This window comes from Manis javanica, chromosome 9 (genome assembly GCF_040802235.1).
Source record: "Manis javanica isolate MJ-LG chromosome 9, MJ_LKY, whole genome shotgun sequence".
Classification (NCBI taxonomy): Eukaryota; Metazoa; Chordata; class Mammalia; order Pholidota; family Manidae; genus Manis; species Manis javanica.
Window position 1 is genome coordinate 84,227,042 of NC_133164.1, and position 21,625 is coordinate 84,248,666.

The following is a 21,625-nucleotide window of genomic DNA, read 5'->3' on the forward strand; positions in this document are numbered from 1 at the left end:
TTGGAAATGAAAGAACTATTATTCAACATATTTAATGTTCATATTGCTAATATGTCAGTAATTTGAGGATATTAAGTAACTTAAACATTATATTTCAAAAATACTAGCAAAATCTTATTTATATCACAGGGTGTGGTTTCAAGTTAGACAAAGAAATAACAAATATCAACAGTATTAAATTATGTTCCATCTACAAATTCTTGCTGTTTACAGTCTCCAAAACTTTAGAAGCTCTGATATTAATAGCAATTGGGTCTTACACATTATACAGTGAGTTTAGACAATACAGACAATAAATTCAGATTATCAACCTAAATATATTATTGTCTGACTTAGTTTCTATTCAAATAGTTATTCCAATTCTCTTTCCATTTTGACTAATAAAATTTGATTACAGAAACCACTAGAAACAGATAATCTGTGCCACTGTAGCACAATGGGTTTGTACCAAGGTGTAAACTTAATATTTACAGCAATAAGTAAATATATGCCCATTGAGCTCAATCCCATCCAGAAAAATATTTATAATAAATATATACTATTAAACTGTACACTAAATGTTTCCACATTATATTATCATTTAGTAATGATGAACTGTGAAACTTTAGATAGATTCTTTTTCATCCTTATAGTTTCTGCCTTACCGTCTTTGGTAAATTTCAAAGGGATTTGCAAACTTTGACCAATGAAAGACCAGGGACAATCAGTACTTTTGTTTTCTTGTCTTAGTCATAATAAAAGTGACCGTATTATGGCTAATATTTACTAAACATTTGCTATGTGCATGGCACTTTTCTAAACACTTTATATATATCAACTATTAACCTAAAATCACCTTCTGAAAGATAGATACTATTATTACATACAGCAAACTAGTAGCTGGAGCAAGACCTCCTGCTAGTGAGGAAACACTAAGTTGTCTGAGGTCACACAGGTAGTAGGTAGCAGAACTAGAATTCACACAAGAGCCTGGCTGTATGTTTGTGTTCTTCCTCCTCCGGCATGCTGTAGACTTCTCCAGAGCAGCTGCTGGCCACCCCACTAGGAAGCACACTCTCGGATCACAGGGAGAGGGGGAGTCCCGGCAGAATCTCTGGAGATGGGGCAGTTTAAGAACTCTGCTAGGCCTCTCTCCTTGCTACGGAACCCTACCCATAGCAGCTCCAGAATTCTACAAAGCAAAGATTTTGAGGAAAGTGTATGGAAGGCAGGGATTGAAGCTATATTTGATAGCACATTATGTAAGGTTGAGGAAGATAGCTATTGTTTATGTCAGAGAATGGAAGGGGGACAGTGAAGAAATGAAGATAAACCTCCCACTCCACCGGTCACTGCTGTAGGCAGTCCCTCCCCCATGAGAATTATTTGGGAATTATACATTTTGGACATAGAGCCATGTTGGGGAAGTGATATAACCTAAAAGTGCAGGGCTCTGCTCGTAAAAACTGATGAGTTAGCCCTAATCACACATTGAGCCCCTAAAGCCCTGTGGATCAGCCCAGAGCAGGATATGAACTGTCATCTCTTGTCTCCCAGGGTGTGACCACCCCATCTCCTGGCACCAACTGCTGTAAAAGCATCCAGTCAGAAATCAGAGGTGCCAAGTCCTTTCCTTGCCAGGCCTGGGAATTTCCCTGTGTCATCAGTTTTATCTGTTAAGACACAAATATTCCCTTCCTCCCACACAGCATATAGTGATCAAGTGAGGTCTTTCAACAGTACGAATAGGTATTTTTAAGGTGTTAACTTTCTCCACAGTAATTTTAAAAAGAAAATACCTAAAAAAGACAAGTCACTGACAGTGGAATTGGAGACATCAGCCGGGTGCTGTTTGTGGGATCCTCCCCTTCAGCCTCTCCAATGTAAAGATTGTTCACACCGGCCTGCTTCCTTGTTTCCCCAAAGCTCCTCTGTTTAGCACACAAAACCCCTCAGCTGCCCGCTTTTAGTGAGTTCAAAGGACGAGTATCTATCTGTTCAGGAAGGATGTGAGGCTTCTATCTTCTTGTTAAAGAAGACACACTGCAATTGAGGGAACTGAGTGGGTACAATTAAGGAATTATTGAAGCACACTTGAGCTGGCTATTTTACAGAGAAGAGCTGAAGCAACTGGATGGGTGTTCAGGCTCTAGAGCTATAATTTAGCCGTATTTCCTTTTTAATATTCTTGCTGATCACTCTCTTTCCCTTAGATGTGAGGTGGGCACAGATAACTGGTCTCAATGCAATGACATACCTGTGAAGTTTGCTCGTTTTCCAGTCACTGGATTGATAGAAGGTCGTTCTTATATATTCCGAGTTCGAGCTGTGAATAAAACTGGAATAGGTCTACCATCTCGAGTTTCTGAGCCTGTGGCTGCTCTGGATCCAGCCGAGAAAGCTAGACTTAAAAGTAAGCATTTTTCGTTTTTCAGGATCTTCCTAGATCTTTTTAAATGTAACTGCAATAGATCTCATTGCAAGGTAATTCCTCTCTCTTCCACTAGAGAGAGAAGAGACTAAGAAATTCTTTTATCGATCAGAAAAACCTAGGAGGAAAACCTGAAGACAAAAAGTATTTGTTTTTGACTCATCCATATTCACCAAAGGCTTTGTTTTATTTTAGGCAGAAAACTTTGCCTTGCTAAACTGAGTTGCAGGCATTGTATTTGAAATGGAATATTGGAAATCAAGAGCTGGAGAGTGTTTTTACTCACTTAATTAGCACACTTGAAATACACTTTTCTTGCTGGTTCAATTCTTAAAATTGTAAGGTAGATTTCTTAATCTTAAATTTGTCCCTTAGGGCATTAAAATAGCAACACAATGAGTTTCTTTATATCAAAGGAAAAGCCTATTTACAACATCTTATCTGATCTATTCTTGAGTTTCCATATTAGACAGTCAAAAATAATCTTTTCATTATGTAGCCTCCATGTCTCAAACTTCAAAACCATGGCATGTGAATTATGCTCTGCATTTCTTTCATGGGAGCCCTTATGTCTTCCTCAATAATGGAGACCATAAAATGGCATTAGAATAATTGTTGGAAGTCAGTATATTTCAGTCTATAGCAGTCTTCTCAACCTTGGCTCTATTGACATTTTAGGCCAGATAATTCTGTGTTGCAGGGCTGTCCTGTAACATGTCTAGCAGCATCCCTGGCCTCTACTGACTAGATGCTAATAGCGCTCCCTCTCCCTGTATGACAATCAAAATTGTCTCCAGACATGACCAAATGTCTCTGGGGAACAAAGTCACCCTAGTTGAAGGCTGCTTGTCTATGCCATATTTGTAGCGTTACTCTCTACCGCAAAGTGCATGCATTGGCTTCATAAGAATGTAAGTAAAGTAATGCCGCCTTTTCTCTGGAAATTTTTTCTAATCAGGCTCCTTGATTGCTCTCCAATCCCTTTTCACCTACTATCCACCTTCCCTCCGGCTTTCCTAATTGCATCGCATACTTTCATTTGCTACATTTTTATAAATTCCAAAATGAAAAAAAGATTTGTTTGAGTTGAAAATAAGTTACCTTGTTTATCAGCTTTGTTTTTGCACAAACTCTTGTGAAAAGTTCCTTGAATAAAGCAAGAATAGAACGATTCTCTCTGATATCTATAAGGACACAGAAACGAATTTCCTCTTTAACTTCATACTGCCCATCTCATCTGTTTTCCTTACTCAGGAGCTAAACTGGTTTCCTTTATAGATAACTCTTTTCAAAATAAAATGGAAAGAAATTGCTTCTGTTCAGCTTTACTGCAGTATCAGTGCCCCTCTCCTTTTTCGTCTTCATTATGTCAAATAAATAACTAGAGGGCTTGCAATTGTTCCAGAAAGCTTCCCCCAAATACGCCCTATTTCTTAAGAAGGCGTAAGAAAGCCTGCATGGTTCAGGAGATCCTATTGAACAGTGAGTGAACACAGGTCATTGACCCCACTTGTGTAAGTACAATTCCAGAATCTACTCGGTCCAGGCAGATTCTAGGCTCTAGCAGATAGTGAGTCACTTGAGGCCATAATACTGTATAATGCACACTAAGAGTTATTAGGAAATACATAAGTAAATTAGTAACATATTCATTTGTGGCTGACCTGGCCAGTGTATCAGTGCAGTTAAAACTCTGTTTATGAATGTTTATCATTTTTATATTTATCTCTGTCCAGGTCGCCCTTCAGCACCTTGGACTGGACAGATCATTGTCACTGAAGAGGAACCTAGAGGTAAAAGCTTTGTTTTCCTCAGATACTATTGCCAGAGTTTTGCTGGGGAGTTTAGCTTTGTTGTAGAGGGCACAGTGAATATTATTTACTATGTTTTGGAAAGAACATTCTGAAATATTTGGAAATCATGAAGTAACGTATATTGTCAAAGGAAAACTGTGAAACCGTCACCATGATCCATTGCTCCTGAACTTCTCTCGGTCCTTCTGTATTCTCCCTCCCACCCCTTCCCTCTCTCCCGGCCATCAGTGATCTGCTTTCTGTCACTATAATTCGCATTGTCCACAATTTTAGATAAATGGAATCATACTCTTTTTTGTCTGGTTTCCTTCACTAAACCTACTTGTTTTGAGTTTTCTCCATGTCGATGTGTAAATCAGTTCATTGCACTTTATCCATTCATTGTTTAAAAGCATCTATGAACATTCTTGTTAAGGGTTTGTGTTGATATATGCTTTCATTTCTCTTCGATAAATACCAAGGAGTTGAATGAATAGGTCTTATGGTAGGTGTATGTTATATTTTTGAAGAAACCACCATTTTCTGAAATGATTGCCTGTTTACATTCCCATCAGCAGGGTATGAATTTCCAATTGCTCCACACTGTCACCAGTAATCAGTGTGGTCAGTTTTTTTCATTTTAGCCATTCTGGTGGGTGCAGAGTGGTGTTTCATCCCATTAGGTATTTCGTAGTGAGTGTCAAGTGGTTTTCATTTGTATTTCACCAATAATATTGAACATCTTTTCATGAGTACATTGCCCTTTTTGCATCATACTTGATATCTTTGCCAAATCTGAGTTCACTCATATTTTTCCTGTTTTTTTTTTCTGACTTGTTATAGCATGATCTCTTAGATTTCAATCTATGATGCATTTCAAGTTAATTTTTTCTATATTGTGTAAAGTAATGGTCTAAGTTATTAAATTTGCATATGGCTATCCAGTTATTTCAGCAGATTATCCTTTTCGCATGGAATTGCCTTGGCACCATTGTCAAAATCAATTGATTGTATGTTTGTGGATTTGTGGATCTGTTTCTGAAATCTCTATTGGTCAGTTTTATCTTCTCTACACCAATGCCACACTGTCTTGATTACTGTAGCTTCTATAAGCTTCACAGAGTTCTTTTGCTTTTTGTTTGTTGGTTTTGTTTTTTCTTATTTTACAACTTCATAGTTTTGAAATCAGGTAGTATAAGTCCTCAATCGTGTTTTTGGGGGGTTTTCCCCGAAGTTGGTTTAGCTACTCCAAGTCTTTGTATTTCCATGTAAATTTTAAAATCAGCTTATCATTTTCTACAAAAACCTGCTGGGAATTCAAGTGAGTGTTTTATATACTTAATGATTTCCTATCAACTTGATTCATCAATTATTGCTAAAGTAGTAATGAAGTTGCTGACTGAATGGTGAATTTATCTATTTCTTGTGGTTCTACTAGGTTTCAGTATTTTGAGGCTGTTATTAGGTACATAAATATTTCAATTGTTATATCCTCTTACGAATTGACTGCTTTATTATTATAAAGTGACTCCCTTTGTCCATGTTAATGTTTTTTGCTTGGAAATCTACTTTGTCTGATACTAATATAACCATTCCAGCTTCCTTTTGATTAGTTGACACATATTTTCATCCTTTTACTTTTAACCCATGTGTGTATTTAAATTGAGTTTCTTAAAGGCAGTATGTAGTTGGGTCTTGACTTTTTATCCTATCTGGTAATGTTGCCTTTTTCCTGGAGTGTTTGAACCATTTACATTTTATGTGATTGCTGATATGATTGGATTTAAATCTGCCATCTTCTTATTTGTTTTTTTATCTATTCCATGTGTTTGCTTTTTCCTCTTTTTCCTTCTTTGGGATTGAGTAGTTTTTATTATTCCATTTTAGGTATGCTATCTTATTAGCTATAATTCTTTGCTTCACATTATAATGTTTGGAATTTATAATATATATCTTACCACAACTTACATTCAAGTAATATTTTACTACCTTATGTGTAATGTAAGAACTTACAACAGGATTATTCCATTTCCCTCTCTAAGCCCTGGTGCTATTGTTGAATATTTTATTTGTGCTTATATTATAAGCTGCACAGTATAATGTCACTTTGGTTCAGTCACTTATGTTTCAAAGAGATTTAAAAAGTGAGGAAAAGTTTTCAATATTCACTCACATTTTTGCCATTTCTGTTGCTCTTTATTTCTTTGTGTAGGTTGGGGTATCCATCTAATATGATTTTCTTTCTACCTGAGGCATTTCCTTTAATAAATCTTGTCATGCAGTCCTGCTGGTTATGAATTTTTTTTGTATGTTTGAGTCTCTATTTCATGTTCATTTTTGAAGTGTATGTTCATAGGTTATAGAATTCTAGGTCAATAGTTTTTCTTTTAGTACTTTATAGAGGCTGGTCCATTGTAGTGCAGACCTGTGCTATAAGAATGACTGCTTAAAAACAGAATGAACAAAATAGCAGTAGACTCATAGACACTGAGAAGTGACTGTGGTTACCAAGGGGGAGGGTTTGGGGTGGGTAGGTGAGGAGGGTAAGTGGAATAAAGGGGCACAAAAATTCTCAACCATAATGTTAGGAATGAACTTTCAGTTCAGTGATGGAGCAAAGTCAGAGTGAAATCAAAGTCAAGAAAGCAGACAAGTTTATTACTGCTCTGTGATAGAGCGGGCCTTGACCTAGTGTCAGAGGCCCCAAATATTTGGGGAAAGTTCATTTTTATGGGGTTTGCAAGGGATTTTTAGGAGGGGCATTGTTATGCAAACAGGCTGGCAGTGATGTAACTTAATTACTATTGTGCATGCTCTTTCCCAGAATTCTCTCTGATTGCCCACCAAGGGGGGCAAAACCACAATGCAGATTTAATGACTTTATAATGAGGAAAGGTTACTTTAGGACACCCCAGGAGCATGCCCAATTGGGCTATAGCTTGTGGAATGTATCTGTGGTTTTACTTCTCCTGCTAGGGATTTTCTCATTGGTGGAAGCTACCTATAGTCTCAACTTCTCTGTGGTCACCCCAACCTCTCCTCCTACTTATCTTTGGCTTCCTGCCTAACAATAATATAAGTTGGTCACGGGGATGGTAGTACAGCATGAAGAATATAGTCAATGATTCTGTAACATCTTCCTGTGTTGACAGATGGTAACTGCCCTAGTGGGGGTGAGGATTTAATAATATAGATAACTATTGAACCACTGTGTTACATATTTGAAACCAATATAAGATTGCATATCAATAATACTTCAGTACTTCATTTTGGGTACTTTCTACTGCTGTCATTAATTTTTGCTATCATTTTCTTCTTCAGTGTTTAACCTGCTGTGAATTCCAACCAGTGCTTTCTTTTCATCTTAGACTTTGTAATTTTCATCTCTAGAAGTTAATTTGTACATTTTTGTATCTTCATGCCTTAATTAACATGTTCAATCTTGACCATCCAGAACATATGGAATATATTTATAACTATTTTCATGTCCTTGTCTAATTCTAGCATCTGTGACATTTTTGGTTTTGGTTTTGACTGATTTTTCTCCTCATTTTGTGTTATATTTGCTTGCTTCTTTGTGCACTTGATAATTTTTTATGCAATGCCAGACATTTTGAATTTACATTGTTTGGTACTGGATATTTTTGTATTTTTATAAACATCCTTGGGAGCTTTGCTCTGGGGAAACAATTTGATCCTTTCAAGGCTTGCTTTTTTTTAATGGAGTCAGAGCAGCCTTTCGTGTAGGGATAATTTGGCTGCACTACAGAGACAATACCCTTCTGAGTACTCTCCCAGATGCCCCGTGAATTAGGAGATTTCCACTCTGGCTGGTGGGAACATGAACTCTCCCAGGGCCTATGAATTGAGGATTGTTCCCTCCAGTTCTTCTGTGTGGGTTTTCCCCAGCCTCAGGTGGTGTCCCGCATGCATGCACTGGTCAGTACGCAGGTAAGGCTCCAGAGGGAGCTCTGCAGATCTCTGAAGCCATTCTCTCTTGGCAGCCCTTTCTCCCAGTGCTCAACCCTGGGACTCCATGTCTGTGGATATCTTGCCTTCACTGGACTCCCAGCCTTTTTTCCACTTGAGGAGACTGCCACGCCCTACCTGGGCTTCTCTTCCTGAACTGCTGCCTTGAAACTCTTTCCAGACAGTCAGTTAGGACATGGTAGGGCTCACTGAATTTGTTTCCCATCCATCGGGAACCATTGTCCTATGCCAACTAATGTCCAATGTCTGTAAACAGTCGTTTCATATATTTTGCCCAGTTTTTCAATTGTTTCACATGGAAGGGTCACTCTGATGTCAAGAACTGTGGAACATCTAAAATTTTACCCTATTTATGAGCTAGTATGTTTCATACAACAGCTTCATAGATGCTGGCAAAAGACCTGAGACTCTTGGATCAGAAACAAAGCTGTTACTGACAGCACAACAGACAACATGAGCTTCATGTTCTCATTGATTCAACCCAGACCCCACAGGGTGATATAGATGCTGCACCCATAGATTTGTCTCATAGCCGAGAAACCTTGCACTTAAGGAAACCCCAATCTTGTAAGAAGGCTGCTAACAAAACTACCCAAACTTTTTCTGGAGAAAGTCATTATCTTTATTATTCTGGCCACAAAACAAGTCAGTTCTCTGTCCTGAAAATATCCTCTCTCTACATAGATTCAAGGTTTTTTGCTACCCACACATCCTTGAAAAGATACTCTGTAAAAAAATCTCACATAATATATGCAGAAAGATAACTTGTGTCATTGCTACTGCTTTACAGGACCAATAAAGAAATTAAAATTTTCAAGCAAAGCAATTAAAATGTGTCTTTGAATGAATGAATGAATGAATGAATGAATGTTTTAGGAAGAATTTTAGAGACAAGGTACTTCTTTATACTGTAGCGCAGTACTTAACTCTTCCTCCAGTAGGAGGGAGGCATCTGTGACCCTCAAGGGTCCTGGGCTTCCCAGAGCGTGTTTTTCTCACTTTACCTTGTTGTTTTTCAGAGGGTATTATTCCTGGGCCCCCCACAGAACTCTCTGTCACTGAGGCCACCCGGAGCTATGTGGTGCTAAGCTGGAAGCCCCCTGGCCAGCGTGGACATGAGGGTATTTTGTACTTTGTGGAAAAGGTAAGACTTTGGAATCAACATTATTACCTCGTGCCATTTCCTAAAGATTTCTTTAAACAACTGGTGATTAAATTTTATTTGAGTCCTGAACTCTTTAAACCCTTGTAAACTGTGACAGATCTCCACAGAAAAATAAGTATCACACAGATCCTCACCTGAAAGATCAGGGAGTTTATGGGTCCCTCAAGCTCCATAGCCTCCTGAGAAGTCCACAGACCCTAAATCATGACCTCTCTAAGATATGCAATGTTCCTGAAGCTGTAATTGCTTAAATGACACTCTTTTCTAGATACTTTCTGTCTCCCTTGCTGTATGGTTTCCCCTCTCTCTCTACCACTTTTCCTTTTGCAGTAGGGAATGAACATCAGTGAGGGTAGATGGGCAAGAGGAAGAGAAGTTACAACACTTTAAAATACTTTCAAATGGCGGGGAGAGTTGAAGACAGAAAGTCTTCACATGCCGCCAGGTGCTTGGCTGGCACTTCTCTAGGCACAGGTAGTAGGTAGGGTCATGGATCACAAAGTAACATAACATATTAGCTAGTCATTCCTCCAAATATCTCACAACTATATTGTAATCATATTGTGTTAGCAAGGGCAGTGTACAATGAAGGCTAAAATGGGTGGAATGACAAGAATTAATGTGACTCTATCGTATGCCTGTATCTGTGGGGAGTTCTAATAAATATGCCCAGGAAATGGAGATGAGCCAAGACCTGGACAGGACATTGTTTGGGGTAATCTGTCCCCAGCTGCAAGCCAGGCACATAGGAGCACCTGCCAGCCAGGCACAGGGCCTACAGGGTAGAAGAAGGTGTAGCTAATGGGATAATTGCTACTGGAAAGGGCATCTAAAGGGAATTTGCTTAAAATGAGGTTCAAAATCCATTTGTTAGAAAAGTTTTGATTCATATATAATTGAAAAAAATGTGACAGAAGTAAGTTTATTTTTTGTTATATGTAAAATCATTTACATTTTTATTGTCAGCTGTACACCATTTTTTTAGAATAATGAAACAAGTGCATGCTTTTGGATATTTCATTTTTATAAAATTGCATGATAGCACGATAAATTATCATTTACATTTTACTTTCATAGTAAAATCATAGAAAAGTTCTTTTTTTTTGCAAAAATATTATGGAGCTCAATTAATTTTCCTAAAGGCCTCTCTCTTTTATTCTTAATGCTCTTCTGATCATTCAGTTTCAGAATACTTGTTAGGTCACCTTCCCTGACAATTATTACAAGAGAATAGATATCATAGGTATATAGGTATATGCAAACATCTGCAAATTAGGTAACAACATAAAAGTGATATATGACTATTTTTATGGCCTTTTAATTATTTCAAATTAGCAACTTTTGAGAAAATTATACTCAAGCTATAAAAAATGCTATTGTCTGTTGTCAGACATTTACTTATGTCTTCAAGGAGTATGCCTCACTTCTTATCACTAGCAAATTGGTAACAACGAATGGATCATTTCTTCAGCCTGCAATGTGGACATCTTCCAAGAGAGTCTGATTTTATAATAATAATACAAAATTTTGTATTTTTATTAATTTTTATATTTTCTGAATATTAGCCCAAATTAAATATAACTGAAATAGCATTCTTGATTAAAAAAATTTTTTTCCTCTATTTCTCTTTTAATAGAGGACAAGACTAGAGTGATAAAAGTTCACTTCCTGGTGTGTTTAACAACACACACCCCCACTGCATCTTTCTGAAACACTCCACAGTAAGAGAGTTTGAATAAGCTCTGTGACAGTAATTACCATCTTTCCTATAATAGTGACACAGTAACAACCTACCACTGAGGCCTTTTTCTCCAGATGAGTCAGCTTTGGCTTCTGTTTAACATTTCTTCTGGTTGTGTAAATTCTGACTTCTCCAGGAAAGTCTGTAACTTCTTGACCTACTTATGAGCCTGTGATTAAAAATGAAAGTGTTCTTCCACCAGTGAACCTGTTAGTATGGAAGAGAGGGGACATTTATGAGGGCAGTGGGAGTAGAGAGGCATGTACAAAGTGCCCAGGACTGTCATGTACTGGGGGAGCAGGACTTGTCCAGAGACCTGGGGCACATTTATAGAACTATCCAAATATCGAAACAGTCTCCTGAGCTGAGTCTCAAAGTATTTCTGATGAACAGCTTCTACTATGTTGGTCTTCCTAAAGAGACGTGTTGCACATGCTCTCGTCCTATGGTGTGTTTCCATCCCCAGAGTGTTCCATGCACACCTCCTCAGTTACCGCTATGCTTGCTCTTCCTCAGAGAACATTTTGCCTGGGATTTGCATGCACATAAAGCACAAACTTACCTGTCAGGGTTACAACTCACACCCAGTTAGATCATGTCTGTGAACCCTGAAATGGTTGATTTTGAGGGGTTTATTAGCAAGGGAATTGAATCAACTAGTTGCCTGCTCTGTCCTATTCTGTTCTTGTCAGCAACTTTTTTCTCAGGTGTCTTATGTCTTCATTCTTTCTCTCATTCCCCTATCAAAAATCTGGTCATGTCAGAGATAAGGATCGTTATCAACTCGATAGTTCTGTTTCCTCAAGCAGGAATGAAAATAGTTCATGTTTACCAAGGACCAGGCACTATCCTAAGTACTCTGCATATATTAACCCACTTAATTCTCACAGTAACCCTATGAGGGAAATACTTTTATTTTCATCATGCCTGTTTTGTAGATGAGGAAATTGAGACACCAATAGGGTATATAATTTGCTCAAGGTCACATAGTAAAAGGTAGAGCTAGGATTTGAATCCGATCAGTCTGGTTCAGGTCCATATATCCAACTGTTACACATTGCTGCCTTTCAACCTTCCTTCCCAAGCCTAAGGCTTCTCTCCAGAAAACTTTGATAACCACATAATACTGCCTCCATAATACCCACTTCAGAACATAGTTAAGAAGATTAAAGAGTTATAATGGTGAATCAAGTTCTTGGCACAGGAAAGGCCACTGTTATTTTTATTATGAAAGTGTAAATGACTGACTGATGATAGCTTATGTGTTCCCCTGGTGAGACTATGTCAAAATGATTCGAAGCCATAAACGAATGGATTAAAAGTCTGGGAGAATTTTATCCCTAGTGGACAGAAGTTTGACTGTTTCCGGGGAATTTATCCTCTCTACCTTCTGACACTCAAATGATACATTATCATGAAAAGCACTGTAAAAGACTTTAGAAGTTACCTTGTCAAATTTACTTATTTTACAAATGATGAAACTGAGACCAAGAACACTCATGTGACTTTCTCAGGGTCATGTGGCTTGTTATTAACAAAGCTGGGACCACAATGGATGTTTGTGGATCCTTTTCACCATACCCTATCTCCACCATTTCAAGTCAATGATGATTATGCCGAGGATGGTACCAGTATTCTTATAGTCCCAAAAATGTATCATCCTTGACAGCTCGTCACTGCATTACATGGTTTGGATTTCTGGAAAAGCTTCTTGAAACTGTAAAAAGTTCTATAGCAAAATTGCTTCTGCTGCCCTTGGATGGAGTTGAAAGAGCAGGAGAGAAAAGAGATTACTGAAGACTGCTGGTACTTTTCTCACTATATTATCTGTCTCTACCAAAGTGAGAATATATAGCACATCCTTCTTTCAAGGATTTCAAAGTCACTGTACATTTTTGTAATTCTAAGAGTAGAATCTCTTTAGGTTTTTCCATAATTTTTTCAAAAATATGGGCAAGAAAAAAATGTTATCTTTCATTAATTTCATTCAGAATTCAGGGGGAAAAAATGTTGATTACTATGTGCCAGGTACAGTTCTAGGCTCTGGGGTATAGCAGTGAATAAGACAGTTCCCTGAACTCATTTCATTGCAATTTACTTTCCAATGAAGGAGATGACAAAAAAAAAAAAAAAAAACACTTAACTTCAAATAGCCTTAAGAGTTTTGAAAAACAATAAAGCTGGGAAAGAGAGAGTGATGGGAAAGGAGCAAAGAACTCTTTTGGATTGGTGATAGAGAAAGATGATCAAGAAAGCCTTTGTGAGGAGAAATCTGAGCATAAACCTGAATGATGTTATGGGTCACTAAGTAACACTGAATTACAATAATACTGTTTATAACAACATAATGAAAATTTAAGTATCTATAACATAGTATGTTAAATTTAATTACCTACTCCAAGAATTAGAAAAGTATCTGAACCCAACACTATCTTTGAAATAAAGTTCCTCTAAAGCACACAGATGGCCTTATTTAGTTAATAAAGTCAGTGACCTTAAAGTAGTGTATTTGTCTAACAATGCAAAGCCATATTTGACTTAGGTAATCCTAAAACTTCAGTGGCTTCATCCCGCATTTCCTCCAAATGTCTTCTCTAGTCCAATCACAGAACAGGTAGTAGTTTATTGACAAATAAACCTGCTAGATGGCAGCCCTAGAGTTCCTGCTTATTCTTGCTATGCTTCAATGGATTGCACCTTTCTGGCTTCAGTGCGATGCAGAAACAGAAAACTGGCAGCGGGTGAACACGGAGCTCCCTGTGAAGTCCCCCCGCTTTGCCCTGTTCGATTTGGCTGAGGGGAAATCCTACCGTTTCCGCGTCCGCTGTTCTAATTCAGCAGGAGTTGGAGAGCCTTCAGAGGCAACGGAAGTGACCGTGGTTGGAGACAAACTTGGTAAGTGTACAGTTAGGTTGAACACATGTATATTATCTTACTTACTTCAAGAGAAAATCCCAAAGCAAGAATCTCATTAAAATATGTAAATATTCAGACATGAAAAAAGTGACATCCTTCCTTCATATTATAAATTTAATTGATGACTGTACTTGTCTGATACATTAAAAATTCATTATTTTGAATTATGAGGTTATGAAAAGTAAACCTCTCCAGGAGTTTCATCAGTGTTGCTAATGTCGTTTTTGGTGGAGGGGGTTGGTGTGTTCCTGGGTATTTAGTTTATCATTATGCCCCCAACTGACATTATTCATTGTTTTTATTTTCTGAACAAATATAAAATAGAGCAATCATATGTTTGACATGACTGCTTGAATAAAATGTATATGTGTCTGTGTTTGTGCATATGTTCCAAGAATGAGTATTTTTAAAACCACCCTGATCATCATTTTCCTCTTCTCCCAGATATTCCCAAGGCCCCGGGCAAAATCATTCCAAGTAGAAATACAGACACGTCAGTGGTAGTTACGTGGGAAGAATCCAAAGATGCTAAAGAGCTGGTTGGCTACTACATAGAGTCAAGCGTCCTCGGCTCCGGCAAGTGGGAGCCCTGCAACAACCGCCCTGTGCAGGGCCCACGGTAACGCACTGCGGGGGCTGGGCGGGGGTTGGGGGGCACGGCAGCCGCCCTGTGTAGAGCCCGCAGTAACGCACCGTGTGGGCCCTGGGAGCCAGGGAACGCGGCAGCATGAGCATCCAACGGAGGGAGGGGTTTAGAAACACTATACTTTAAAAATCCAAATGAATTTGAAGCTGAATGTATCTATTGCAATACTTCTTTTAAAGGTTTACTTGTGATATTGAACACTTAGAAACGCATGCCAGCTCTGATGACGGTTCACTTTGTATCTCTTTTCTGATTCTTTTCCTTTACGCTTTTAGTCCTTTTACCCCTCTGCTATGGTCTTCAGTATCCAATGTAATACTGAATTCTAAGGCACTAATAGGCTCCAGCCGACCTAAATTAGTCAGGCATTTTCAATGAACAGAAAAAAAGTATCAGCATTTGACAAATTCTGAGTATCAGCATAGTTAAACTTCATGCTAAGGGGTCTAAGTAACACCAAAACAAGGACATTCAGGATACTTGGCCACCTCTTCGCAGCTGTTTCTAATGTAGGGAGGATTATTTCTTCTTGCTTTCAAATATTTTACCAACCAGGTTTGCAGGTTTCTGGTGAATTCTGGCCTGCGCGCCTGCTCTGAGCCTCCTTTGATTTACAACCAGTCCAAGAGAATTTCCCTCAAAAAATTGCCAAACAAGCTTGTTAGGCAGCTTCTGGCATGGCCGTTTCTAAGTCCAAGGACCCCATACGATGAGTTGGTTCTGTCATAGAACATGAGAGAATAGAGACAAACCAATTAACGGGAGAAAGCAGTATGGTTTGGTTTTGTTTTTTACTAAGGTATCATTGATATATACTCTTACGAAGGTTTCACAAGAAAAACAATGTGGTTACTACATTCACCCTTATTATGGAACCCCCCCCACACCCCGTTGCAGTCACTGTCCATCAGTGTAGTAAGATGCTACAGAGTCACTACTTTTGTCTGTGCTACACTGTCTTCCCTATGACCCCACACACACCATGTGCACCAATCATGATACCCCACAATCCCCTTCTCCCTCCCTCCCCAACCAACCTCCCCTACCCTTCCCCTACCTTCCCCCACCCTTCCCCTTTGGTAACCTCTAGTCCCTTCTTGGAGTCTGTGAGCCTGCTGCTATTTTGTTCCTTAAGTTTTGGAAAGCAGTATGTTTTTCAAGAGATTGTTTTAACCTGTTTGTTCATTTCATTTTTACTCTGAGTTCCCATCATTTTCCTGGGACTACATAGAAACATTCACCGGAAGTAGGCAGAGTCCGACTTTCCACAAATAGATGGGAGCTTTGTGAGGATAGGCATCATTTTTTATTCATCTTTGTATCCAAAATACCTCGTTCAGTGTCTGCAACATGAAGTGCTCAATAAATATTCGCTGAACTAAGCTGACCTGAAGGATTGACCTAAATTATGGCTGTCTTTATTAAATATTTCAACATGCTAATAGGGTCGTTAGCACACCTGTTACTTCCTCTGATTATAGTCCTTAGGATGAATTAAAATGTTACAATGATTCGTGAAACAGCTATTTATAGCCATCATAACTGTTAAAGAGTGAGGTTTTATGTGTGAAGCTGCCCATGGGTTCACACCTCATTATTGGATCCTTATATCTAAACAGTAATTCTGGAGTCTTTCTTCATCTTATTTTTAGATTCTAGTGTGATTTCTCAAGTAATTGTACCTTCCCTGACATGCAGGGAGGCAGTAAGTAGCTTCTGTGGCGAGGAGCAGCCAATGCCTTATAGCCATAAGTATATACCTGAGATAGCCATTAGTAGTATTATTAATACCACCTACTATTTGTTAAATGCAAGGCCCTGAAATAGGTACTTTAAGGACTTTATGGCCAATCTTTACACAAAGATTATTATGTAGACATTATTATCCCCATTTTACTGATGAGTACACAGAGGCTCAGAAACGTTAAGGCACTTACTCAGGGGAAAACCGTGACTCCTCATTGTCTCGCAGAATGAGTTTAGAAAATTGCCTTAGCTGCCTTTTTGTCAGAAGGACATGTTGCCTGGATCTCTCTACATGTTTTTCTTCCTTTTAAAAAATGCATCGTTTCCATAAAGCCAGATCACTCAGTTAAGCTAACAGTCATCTGTAATTTTCCTCCTAGGGAAGTTCTTTTAAAACATTCTTTCCTTTCAGATTTACTTGTCATGGATTGGCCACTGGTCAGAGTTATATTTTCCGAGTCAGAGCAGTTAATGCAGCTGGACTTAGTGAATACTCACAGGATTCAGAAGCGATTGAAGTAAAAGCTGCCATTGGTAAGTCCCTTATGCATACCATTGTAGAGGGAAAAAATGAATTTTTCTAAGTTGTAAAAGAAGGTACCATCCTCTCTAGAAATTCTTTAAAGCTTCTAATATTGCTTGATAATTCCATCCTCAGATGATCATTTTCTCTGACTCCAGGTGACCTCTGTCACACATAAAAGCAGTCATCTTACAGATCATTATCTAGACTCTGCACCTTTTCATCTTTATAAGCCCAAGTTTTCTCCGATATTTGCCATTGTGTGAAACTCTAATCTAAGTCTGTGCTCATCCTGGGAATGTGAAGGGTCATCTGATTCAATGAAGTGGTATATCACCCATAACACAGATTTCATACCTAAAAGCTATTTCATTTGCAACAGAACCTAGCTTGTTTTCACTAATGGCACATTAATATGCTTTTTATAAATTCTAAAATTTGTGCAAGATACATGTGTTTGCTTAATTGTATGTTCCACCTCTGCTTGCAAAGTAACCAACAGAATAAAACCAGTAATAAAGTAATTTAATGTAAGTAAATGATGTACTTCCCAATCTCATAGCAGAAGGGAAGTGACCTGGCTAGTTTGGGGAACACTAAAAATGAAATCTGTAATATGGTTACACATACTTAAAGGGATGATTATTTAATATCAATTTTCTTCTGTTAGCATCCCATAGTACCTTTTAACATTCCTTATAATATGGGCAACATTGAACATGTTTCTTTGAAATTGGGAGGTTCAGGCCATTAACATGTCAGTGATGTTCATAATTCTGTTATGAAGTCAGAGTCCTTAATGTTATATCTCGTGGACTTTATGGCCCTTCCTCACACCCCATTCTGTGAAATAATATGACTTAGTATCTTTCAAGAAATGTTTGAGGCGGCTTGCTTTTTCTTGCATATACTGCAAATCAAATGGTTCCTGTTCTGTCTGTGGTTTTTTTGTTTTCATTTCTTCTTTTTCCATAATATGGAGAAGTTGAAATGTTTCCTTGGTGTAAATTACGTGAAACATATGCTTTCCATATTTCTTGTAAATCCAAGTGATTTCCATTAAACCAAGATTTTTTTTTTCTGTTTGTGGTCCTAATGTTTTTCTCTTTGTTCTGTTAAATAAGAGCAATTTATACTATGCCAGGCTAAGTGTTTCTGTTGCCACCTGGCAATTGTAGGGGGAGGAGTATCTCCAGATGTGTGGCCTGAACTGAATGATACACCTGGTGGACTAACAGACTCCAGGGCAGGCATGCATGAAACCTCCCAGCCAACCTTTAAGAAAGATGCTTTGCTTAGTAGCAAACTTAACAACCCTTCACTACCCAGTAGCTCTCACAGCCTGGGCCAAACAGAAGTGAGTAAAGTAAGTGAAACAGTTCAGGAAGTGCTTACTCCACCACCACAGAAAGCAGCTCTTAAAGGGAACAGTAAGTCTGACACTCTGAAAAAGAAGAAGGATATAGGTGAGAGCTGGAAGAGTAAAACTGTTCACCTGTGTCCGTCAGTGTCCTCACTCATATCATCTAGATCACATTCTTCCATGTGGGTGGTAAAAGTAATTTTGTGGGGTTGCTTTTATACCTATTTCACTGTGCTTAATGACAATGTAGTATTTAAAGTAATTTGGTTATGTTTGGTTTCTCGGGGAGATACACCTTTGGCCTCATTTTGCTAAGAGAATTAGAGAGGAGAGCAGGAAGGGTTTGATCATCAAAGTCTGTGTGAGGTCCTATGAAACATTCATGTTCAGTACATGTATAGGAAAAATACTTCACAAAGAAGTCACATTTATCAGGATCATAGTTAACTTCTGTTGTTTATCCTCAGATTTTCAAATTCTCCTCATTTAACTCATGAAGATCAGTAACATTATCCCTTAGAGTTGCCATGAAAAGTTTAACAGGGTATTATAATCACATACAGCTAAATTCTATGATATATGTTCCACATTCCCATAATTTATTTATTTAAGACTATTTATCTGCAAGCTTAGAATTTTCTGACCAGGGTATTTGGTACTTGTGGTTTATATGTTCTAGGAGATAATGTTTTTCTTGCCAAATAAAAATAAAATGATATGTACTAATAAATTATAACATGCCTCTCATCTACCCCTATTTACCATCCCACCCCCAACCTTTGTAACCTATTTTTTTGACACCTTTATTTGTCCTTTCAACTCAAGATGAGATATTCATTTGAGAGTTCATATTCAATGCTGACTTGAAATAAGGGAGAGTGTGTGAGAGAAAGAGAGAGAGGTAACATTTTTAAAATGTAAAGAATGAAGGAGCTTCATGGGGGGGGGAGAAATGTATTTTATAAATATTATAGATGTCTCTTAGTTTGAGAACCTTTTGAATAAAAATGAAATAGTTCCTTTATCTCCTATAACCAAAATATTTAGAAAATTATTGTTAATAGTGTTGCCTATCTAGATATATTTCCGTCCAAATTATGTGTTTCTTTATCACAAACTATAATTTCAGTTGAGTGACAAGTTGATCAGTAAAGCCACATAAATGAAGAAAGACATTTAAACAGCCTCCAGATATTTTTCTGGCCAGGCAGTACTAAACCCAGTTACAACTATATAGCATTTTGTGCTATATGAGTACTATTCCAACATCAAATTAAAAATACTGCAGCAGAAAGTATTATATTCTAAGAGAAAAACCACATGGCAGATTTTGCCTCTTTTTTAAATTTTTTGTTTTTTGTTTTTGTTTTTTAATTTTTAAGGTGGCATTTAGCTGAGCTCCAGAATAAGATTTTTCCTGTGTGTAGACAGAACCTGTATAGTTTGTAAGATCTCACAGAGGTATGTGTGCCTGAAGGATGAAATTCTGTTTGGAAAGATAAAGAAATTCTCAGTATGCAAACTGAGACAGAAATTGATATACACATTCAATTTTTCCTCAGGGAGCAAACAAAAACAAAGCCACATAAAGAAATAAAAATGTATTATCTTGGGAACAATATTTCATCTTATGGGGAACAAAATCATTCTTCAGGATATTGCACCATTTTACTATTAGTATTTCAAAACATATTCTTCCCTGAGAGTGGGAGTCAGGTTCTACTTATCTTTGGAATAATAGTGGCAGAGCAATTTTTACTGTGTGTTAATTTTTTTCTCATGCACCAAATTGGAGGCCAAGTTATTGATCAGTGTCAAATTTTAGTTTTCTACTGCAAGACCTAGTACCCTCCTGCATGGTATCAATGAAACAAGTTTAATGTATGTAGAATTATAAATGCATTTCTGTGAACTCACAAGCTGTTCATATTGTAACAGCGGCACCATCTCCACCCTATGATATCACTTGTCTTGAGAGTTTTCGTGACTCAATGGTTCTTGGATGGAAGCAACCAGATAAGACTAGCGGGGTTGAAATTACTGGCTATTATGTGAACTATCGTGAGGTAATTGATGGGGTACCAGGAAGATGGAGAGAAGCCAACATCAAAGCTGTCAGCGATGAGGCATATAAGGTAAGCATGTGCCCTTCTGGAGTGTGGAATGTCATGTATATGATCACATGCTCACATGTACTCTATGCACACACCCAGCACTTTGTAAGTGACTCATGTCATTTCCCCAGTGTCCATTGTATGCAGTGACATAACTCTTGTGAAATATATACCAACATAGATAGAAGTAGTTTGGCTGACCAGGAAGGATTTATACTTTCTGATTCATATACATAAACATAATAACTTCCTAGAATATTTACTATGAAATGTATACTTATTGTGAAAACTAACGTTTCTTTCAAAACTTACAAAATATATATAACCAATATGCCACTAGCTTCAAGAGTCCCAGGATCCAAATGACTTTTGATTTTTAACTTTGTTTTATATAACCCTTGTGTCCAAATCACAAAGGAACATGATGGCTAGACTCAGCTCATCCCCTGCTAAATATCCCCCATTACAGTGGCTCCGCTGGCCAGAGGGGTGCTTCGCGTGTGCCTGCCCACCACTTTGCCGCCTGTGCAATGACCTTCACTGTGCAGCGTGCCTCAGAGCACCTGAGGGATCCCCCTGTTGCCACAGCTGATGGCTCCCCTCTTTGGAGCATCATTAGCCACACACAAGTCACTACTCCCTTACACGCCAAGCCCCTAGCTGTGAAGGTGAGACCAGGGTAAGGCCAGGGGGGTGGTATTTTCCCCAACTCAATGCCAAACACTTTTAATTTAACATTTCAATTTATGAAGTGCCACACACATACTAAGTACATAAAACAAAACCCAAAATTGTTTTTAAGAATTTCTTTTAGTAACAGTATTCTGAAGGCACATACTTTTCACTTTTGTTTGCCTGGAAAATAACTTTATTTTTTCTCATTCTCTGAAAATATTGATTCTGGGTAAAACATTATATAATGGTAGTTATTTTCTTTCATACTTTGAAAATGTAATTCCACTATCTTTTGGCTCATTGTTGCCACTGACATGTCGGCTGTTAGCCCATTGGCTCATCTGAGGGTTAATTTGTCTTTTCTCTAAAAGAAATTTTAGTATTTTTAGTGTGTTTTAGATAGTATATTTTTATATCTCTTTGGTGTACTACAGTTAGAATATGTGTGTATATATAGGTTTTTTTTTTAATGTATCTGCCTAGGATTTGGGGTGAGAAGGATTTTCAGTTTGTGGGTTGCATTTTTCAGTAATATCTTTCTGG

At 37.9% G+C, this 21,625-nt stretch overlaps 1 protein-coding gene across 1 annotated transcript in view; it reads left to right on the top strand.

The window, feature by feature from the left end:
- Positions 1-21,625, top strand: part of MYOM1 (myomesin 1) — a 141,319-nt gene that overhangs the window by 72,005 nt on the left and 47,689 nt on the right. The window contains exons 12-18 of the mRNA XM_037018322.2: positions 2,193-2,392; positions 4,147-4,203; positions 9,213-9,337; positions 13,811-13,994; positions 14,460-14,634; positions 16,820-16,941; positions 20,232-20,428. Coding sequence (XP_036874217.2) covers positions 2,193-2,392; positions 4,147-4,203; positions 9,213-9,337; positions 13,811-13,994; positions 14,460-14,634; positions 16,820-16,941; positions 20,232-20,428 — 1,060 coding nt within the window. The remainder of the gene's footprint in view (positions 1-2,192; positions 2,393-4,146; positions 4,204-9,212; positions 9,338-13,810; positions 13,995-14,459; positions 14,635-16,819; positions 16,942-20,231; positions 20,429-21,625) is intronic.